Raw genomic sequence first — 8,354 nt, forward strand, 5'->3', positions numbered from 1 at the left:
TAAAGTGCCAGACACTGGGCCAGAGATTTTCCTTCCACATTGTTAATCCTTACAACAGTCATTAATGTACTTTGTAAGGAAAAGATAGGGAACTGGTATGGTGTAAAGCAATAAACCCAGACTGAGTGTAAGTCAGATTTTTGCCAGTACAGAGGTAGCCCAAAATGTACTCTCAACTCTATGAATGCATTTTTCTAGGCAGAGAGTCTGTTTCTCTATTAGATTTTGAAAGGAATCCAGAACCCCAAAATGTTAATAATACTCTCTTATGTAGTATAAAAGAGTATACATTTAAGCCTTCATATTTTCAATGTTAAAGGAGTAAAATATTCTCTATGCAGATATAGATGAAGAGTAACTACCACTCTGCCACTTAAATACAACTAAATTTATAATAAACAGTGTGATTACAACTAATTGGCCTTTCCTAATTTATAACTGGAATTCCCCTAAGGAATGGGAATGGAAGGGGTATGGGGAATAGCAATTTAGATAACATAAGAGTTCTGTTCTATAACTCCTTCCTGTTCTTGATACACTTTGCTACATTTTTATTTCATCAGATCTAGCCATGGAATCAGAATCTTAAATTGTACATTTAACTTTGGATAGTTACTGAGAGGTTTCTATCCCAAACCCTTCACTTTTCCAGTGAAGACCTAGAGCATTCAAGTATCACACACAAGGTTACACAAGCAGCAGCACTAGTTTCATAATTCTGGTATCACAAAGTTTTTACACTCTTAACAGTATGAAATAAACTAGAAAGAAATTCACTAATTCAGATTAAGACATTATTTGTCGTGCAATAATTTCTCAACAACACAATGTCATCTCACTTCTGCTTGATCTAGCTCTGTAAAGAAACAGAAGCAAATTACTAGTTAGAACAACACTTCATGAGCACATCTATGACAAATGTTTTTGTACTAACTTGCCTTAAAAAGAACATGCTTGAACTTTAGATTAGTCGTTTATTTTCACTTTATCTGTGAAGATAAGTGTTCACGGTTGCTTTCTATAACACATTACACTGACCAAGAATATCCATCTAGCTAGAAAAATAATAGCTACCTCTCTGGATGCAGTTTTTTCTTGAAAGAGATACAACTCTTAAAATTTTGCAGTGAGGGGCTGGGGAGATAGCTCAGTTGGTAGAGTGCTTGCCTTGCAAGCACAAGGCCCTGGGTTCGATCCCCAGCACCCAAAAAAAAAAAAAATTTTGCAGTGAATTCACAGTTCACCGTTAAGTACTGGTCACATTAAGTTTAAAATAAGATTGTCAGAGGGAAGTGAATGAGGGAAATTGATAAATCCACATAATAGACCATATTCTAAAATAGGAATTTCAACTATCTCCAGTTCACTGTACCTCCAGTTAACCCTCCAGAAAAAAATTCACACACCTTAATTCATCATCCATTCAATACATGAACGTGCCAGTCAATCATATAATGGGCTGAATCACATGAAATGACAACCAACTATTCTTGATTTCAAAAACAGCAATTTCATGTCTTAAATGAGGGCCCTATCTCAAGGGGAAAGGAGGAAAGAAAGATCACAAGGTTTTGCAATTCTTAGTAAAACACTATATTAACTAATTTTCAAAAACATACAAAAGTAGAGGGTAATCATGAAAATGATTTTGTTCACACACACACACACACACGCCATTCTATTAGGCTAATGCAGTATTTCATTAATCTACTTCTTAGTATGTGCATATTCTGCAATCTAGTATACAAAGTACATTAAATGAGAACTATGAGAATGTATTGTCAAACTTGAAAAAAAATATAAATTTTCAGATTTTATTACATAAGAAGCTTGCAAATCCTGAAGTACCAAAAAAAGTAAGACTTCATAATCTTAAAAAAGTATGTGAAAAAAAGGTATATCAGGAAGTATAGCTAAATATGAGATTGCTTACAGCCCCTGGAGTTGAAAGATCAATATGACCTAGAATACAATCCATCATAATCAGATGGCAAGGCTGACTTCATCTGGAGAATTCTGTTCAGACCTGGATGAAATAACAAACCTCTGTCAACAGTCACCTACAGCCACATCTTCCCTAGTATGCAACTCTTGTGAATTTTATTTACCCTAAAGAGAGAGAGTCAAAAAAGGAAAAAAAAAAAAAATGCTTATTTGTCCTTTTATCTCCATATGATGTGGCAAAAAGAGAAGGAACCATTTCGGCTTATGTTCAAAGGTGGCCACGGCTTAAGCACTCGCATCTTACATTAAAGTGAAATTTTCAACAGTACAAGGTCAATGGGTTCTTTCGCAGTTCACTAATTTTTTAAAAAATATAATAAGACGCGACAATAGGCTGCGCCAAATTAGGCCAGGAATGTGACCTAAGGCCTCACGAAACTTCCTGTGTAGAACATTACGTATTTAGAGAAAGCCCGACAGAAATTCCAAAGTCTCTGGGGGTGACAGGTACCCTGAACCCCCAAGGCCAAGGCAAGCGTTGCTCTCGACTGGACTCTGGCCCAAACCCCCCGCCACGCCCTGAACTCCGCGGTGGCAAACCCGCGGCCCTGGGAATTGTTTTTTCTCGGTGGACAGGAGGGACAGCAATCCAGAGAACTGGGGCCCGGTCGAGGCCGTGAACCCGGCAGGCGCGGGGTGGGGCGCGGGGAGCAGGGGTCGTAGAAGCGCGAGGCGAGAGGCCCACGAGAGCGCGAGCGAAGAGGGTGCGAGTCGGGCCGCCGTCGCACCAGCGCCGTTTACCGTTCCCGTCACGGCCCAGGAGACAGAGGCCGCGGAGGCAGAAACTGCCCCGCCGCCCTCATCACTGCCCGCACGCCGGCTCACCTGGACTTGCCCACCCCACTCTCGCCGATGATGAGGATCTTCAGAGTGGTCAATACGTCCTCGTCCATCCTGACCCTGCTCCGCTCCGAGCCCAGCTGGCCAACCCTGTCCGCCTCTCACCCCTTCACCGCGGAGGGCTGCCTGCGCATGCGCACCTCTCGATGGCTGCCACCTTCTTTTCACACCGGGTGTTTGGGTTGCTGAAGCTCAGGACGCCCGTTCCGCCTTGAGGTAGCTTTGCGTCTGCGCACGCCGGGAGTCCGGCGTCTTTCCGGAGAGGTTGTTCCTCTCGTGCGCAAGCGCAGATAGGGAGAGTCGCGTGTGACCATCTCTCTTTCTCTTCTGAAGCTTGAACTCCTCCCCAACCCTGAGACAGCCTTCTTAAGTTTGTGCAGTTGGGCGATGACTTGAGTCCAAAGAGTATGTACAAAGCTTCTTTTATTGCAGCAGTCGCTCATGACAGCTGTATTGCGTTGGGAAAATCATAGCGCTTTGAAGCAGATTATCATAAATGTAGGTTCAACACTACCATATAATCGTTTTCTCATATTACTTTGCCACCTCAGCCTGTTTCCCCATCTCAGGGAGACAATAATTATTCTTACTTGCTTCTTAGAATTGTTATGAAGACTAAATGAGTTAATGAAGTCCTCTATAAAAGATGTGAGCAAGTTTTAACCTCTAATAGATTGAAGAGTACTCTTCATATGTTAATTCGCCTTGAAAGGGAAATGTAGACTTCATGTAGATCGGGTGCATATAAATGTGGCACAATTTCAAACCAACTATTCTTGCTTATAAGAACTGCTTCGTCACAACTGCAGTAATTGTGTGTGTGTGTTTTTCTTCTCTACTACTCTTGGAGTACCAAATCTCTCATATATACCTAACAAAGTGCCTGGTATATGGCAGACACTCTATAAACTTTAGTTCTCATCCCTTATTTCCTTATACTTGCTGCTAATTTCATATGCAATAGACATTTGATTAAAGAAAATAAGTAAAACTTAGGAATTAATTAAGGAGTTAATTTGTCAAATAATTTTTAGAGCTCTTCTATCAGATATCCAAATGGTTCCTTCACCTTCTTAAGATCTTTGCTCACATTTCCTTCCTAATGAGCTTATTCCCTATTCATAATACCAAACTTGCAAATCCCTCCAGCATTCCCTCTACCTCTCTGCATTATTTTTCTATATAACACTTACCTTCCTCTGAAAGACTAGATATTCTACTACTTTGTTTACCCATCTAATTTTCCTCAAAGAGAAATCTCATTAGGGCAAAAATTTTTCTTTTTGACTGTTTTGTTTACCCATATATCCTCAGTGTCTAGAATGCTTTCTGGCACATAGTATGTTCTAAATAAATAACTGCTCAACGAATTAATTGCAGGTTGTTGAGTTCATACCTAAACTTGGAGAATGATGTCAGTGAGACAACCTCAATCCCTCTCTGCAGTTTTCTTGCTCATCATTTAACCATTCTTGTCCTTTGAGTTTTAGCTTGTTTTTATCTTCTTAATCTACATACCTTGTCTCCTGTTGTCTTCTTGGATTTACATGGTTTCTTATTCCCACGTACTTTGTCCCAGAGTTATTTCTGTGGCCTAGATTTTTCTCAAGTTCAGACCAACATACACAACTGCCAAGATACCTCCACATGAATATGCCCAGGTGGAATATGCCAACCTAAACATGACAGACACTAAACTCACTATCTTTTCCTTTACAATAGTTTTTCACCTGACTTCCTTCTTAATGAATGACATTAACACTCATTTAATTTCTTCTCTCTCACTTCCCACATCTGTTTAGTCCTCACAGATTTACTCCTTTAAGCATATCTGAAATTTACCCACCATTTTTATCTCTACCATCACTACTGTGTTCGTCATCTGTTTGCTGGATTACTACGTTAGCTGCACTGTACTGTGGTACTGCAGCCAAATTTGTATTTTAAAATGCTAATTTAATTGAGTTATTCTGCCTTCTTCAAGCTATCCAGAGGTTCCTCATTGCCTTTACATGTATTTGTTAGCTTATTGTAAATACTGATATCCCTCCAACCCATCTCTTGCTATTGTGTGTCGTACATTTTGTATTTCAGCCAGACTAAACTTCTTTCATATTTTCAGTGAACCAAGTTTTGCTTGTCTCCAGGACCTTGTGCATATTGTTGCTTCTGCCTGGAGTACTTTTCCTGTCCTCTCTTCTGCACATACTCTTACACATTTGCTTGGATAACTCCTATTCATTCTTTGAATCCAGCTCTTTGATTCCTTCCCTCAGACAACTTCCATGGCAGTGTTACCTGTTTCTCTTATGTGTTCCACTAATAGCCTATACTTCTACTGTGGTGTGTATCCCACAGTATTATATATTTACCTCTCTGTTCTCCTACCAAAAAGTATGCTCCCCAAAAGAAGAACCGATTATTGTCCTGTCACTGTTTCAGATTCAGCATTGAGTACAATGTCTAATCTTAGATTAGTTACTCAAAAAGTGTTGATGTAAAATTCCCAAATCAGCCTTAGGAATTTGGAACAATGTAGTCTACTTGTTTATATAGACTGAGTTGTCTCTTGAATCTCTATCTTGAACATTAGAGCTGGAGGAAAAAATGCTCAAATAATTTCTAGTGCACACCCATTATCAGGTCCTGCTAGGCAGAAAGAAAGCACTTATGCACAGATTAAGCAAGGTAGTATTTTACCTACTAAATGAGTGATGTAGACAATAAATTCATCAGAAGTTCAGCCAAGAGTACAGTCTTCCTCAGTATGGGAGATTGGTTCCAGGATCCTCTGTGGACACTAAAATCAGTTCCTTATGTAAAATGGCATAGTATTTGCATATGACCTATGCATTTCTACATGATTAAACATGTCTAGATTACTTATAATGCCTAACACAATGTAAGTGCCATGTAAAGAGTTATTATACTGTATTTGTTAGGATATAAGAAAAAAAATGTCTGTACATGTTCAGTACAGATGCAGTTTTTTCTGAATATTTTCAATCTGCAGTTGGTTGAATCCAGAGATATGAAACTCAAAGACCCAGAGAGCTGGCTGTAGTTTGTCACTGAATCTTAGAACAACCAGAAAAGTATTCATGAAGGAAGCAAGACTTAAAAGAAGGGTACAATTTAGACAAGCATGACGGACAGGGGCCTATACTGCTAGAGATGGAATACATGGAATGAAAGGACTCACCTGACAGCCCTGGAAATTTTATGGAAACAAATGGGAAACAAATAGTGAGAGGTAGACTGGGAACAACTTTGACTGCTAATCTAAGGTGTTTGTGCTTTATTTTAAGGACAGCTGGTTACCAGAATATCTTTGGCAATATTCTTTCTTTTTGTTTGTTTGGCATTGCTGGTGATCAAGACCAGAGATTCATACATGTTAGGCAAAATGCTCAACTGTTGAAAAGTCTACCTATCATATAATTCCAACTACATGACATTCTAGAAAAGCTACAACTGTAGAGATATTAAAAAGATAGGAATTGTGGGGAGGGAGGAACCAATAGGCATAGCATGAAGATTTTTAAGGTAGTGAAAGTATTTGGCATGATAATATAACAGTAATAACATGTCATATGCGTTTATCTAAGTCCATAAATTGTACAATCCCAAGAGTGAACCCTAATGTAAACTATATAGTCTTTGGAGGATAATGATGTTGCCTCATCAAATGTAACAAGTGCAGCACTCTCGTGGCAGATGTTGAGAAGGGGCAGTCTATGCATGTGTGGGGAAGGAGGTATATAAGAAATCTCTGTACCTTTCAATTTTGTTGTGAACCTAAAATTTTTCTGAAAAATAGAACGTATTATTTTTTTTTAAATAGTAAGATATCCCATTAAGGACACCAAGAAATAAGAATGGTGTAGGAGACTGAGAAAGATTACAAGTTCTGCTAACCAGCAAAGAGAACACAGGGAATATTGAGATTTAGGGTATCAATTTGCATAGTTTGAGCTGTGTTTTATTCCAAGGCTAGTGAAGCATTTTAATGAACCAGTTATATCACTAATCCTTCTGTATAGTACTAATAGTCATCATCAAAAGGGCTAACTTTGTGAATTATAAAATGGTTATTTCCCAACAGTTTATAGAAATACATGTTTTTAAATACCTTATTTTATGCTGGTAATTCAGGTTAAATTTTTTACTTAAAGTTATGATGAGTTGCTTGCATTTTTGTCTTATTTTTCCCATGTGTTAATATCTAGAACACAAATAAAATATTTTGAAGGTACACAAACAAGAGAAGTACCTACAAAGTATACCTTCATTTTTTAAAAAAGAAATTTGCATTAATTTCCTTAAATTCTTGACTCTCTTTGATATTTTAAAATATTTGACATATTTTGGCATAAATATATTTAAAATTCATAGAGGAAGACTTCTACTTTTTCATCCCAGTCTACTCTGAGAAGTCCATTCTTTGAATACCTTGACCTCCTAAGTTTCAGTCTTTCTTAGTTTAAATTACTTTTCAAATTCTGTTTCTATTAAGTTTCCCAATTTCATCATGATGATAAAAATAAAAAATTCTCTTATTTATATTTTAATTCTGTAGCTCCTCCAAAGTGTTATCATATCTATAAATTATTGAAAATTATAATAGAAAATATGGTAGTCCTAACTTTACTTTAGAATGGTTTTAAACCTAGAGAAATAGATAAGTACACAAAATAAACATTGCATTGATAGTACACTCCAATACACAATATGGCCAATGTTTAACAATGCGTAATTCAAGATGATATGTTTTAGATCAGTTTGAGGAAGTTTCCTTGTACTACAGGTTTTTGAGTTTTTATTGTGAGTGGTTGTCGATTTTGGCCAAATACTTTTTCTGCATCAGTTGATAAGAACATGTGGCCTGTTAAGGCAGTGGATTACATTGATGGATTTATATTTATGACTGTTGAACCAGGCTTACTTTCTAGATAAACCACAGTTAGTGTTGGTATATGATTTTTTAAAAATATTACAGTATTCAATTTGCAAATATTTTCTTGAGGATTTTGAGGTGATATTGGTCTGTAGTTTCTTTGTTTATACAGTAGTAGTCTAATTTTGGTATCAAGGGTAATGCTGATCTAGTAAAATGAATCAGGAAGTGTTTGCTCTCTTTTCTGTTTTCTGGAAGAGATTGTGGAGATTTGACCTAAACTCCATTTAAACTTACCTCTTCCCTAAATATTTGTAAAATTCACCAGTGAAATAATCTGGGCCTGGAGATTTATTTTTGATAGGTTAATATATTAGGAATTGAATAGTATTGGTGTTATTCCTTCCTTATATGTTTGGTAGAATTGACCAGGAAAATTAGTTAGTTCTGGAGATTTCTTTTTAGAATGAAATTTAAGTATTTAAGATAGTTACAGGATTATTTGGGTTATCTATTGCATCTTTGATTAGTTTTGATAGTTTTTTTCCCCAGAATCAGTCCAGTTCACCTTAACTGACAAATTAATGTGAATGGAGTAGGTTATTATCCAAAT

General features: G+C 37.3%; 1 protein-coding gene across 1 annotated transcript in view; it reads right to left on the reverse strand.

Annotated features, from left to right (window-relative positions):
* Positions 1-3,050, reverse strand: part of Rab18 (RAB18, member RAS oncogene family) — a 40,138-nt gene extending 37,088 nt beyond the window's left edge. Inside the window, exon 1 of the mRNA XM_047520445.1 lies at positions 2,830-3,050. Within this exon, the coding sequence (XP_047376401.1) occupies positions 2,830-2,897 (68 nt within the window). The 5' untranslated portion in view covers positions 2,898-3,050. The remainder of the gene's footprint in view (positions 1-2,829) is intronic.
* Positions 3,051-8,354: the final 5,304 nt, after the last annotated feature.

This window comes from Sciurus carolinensis, chromosome 12 (assembly GCF_902686445.1).
Source record: "Sciurus carolinensis chromosome 12, mSciCar1.2, whole genome shotgun sequence".
NCBI classification, from domain to species: domain Eukaryota; kingdom Metazoa; phylum Chordata; class Mammalia; order Rodentia; family Sciuridae; genus Sciurus; species Sciurus carolinensis.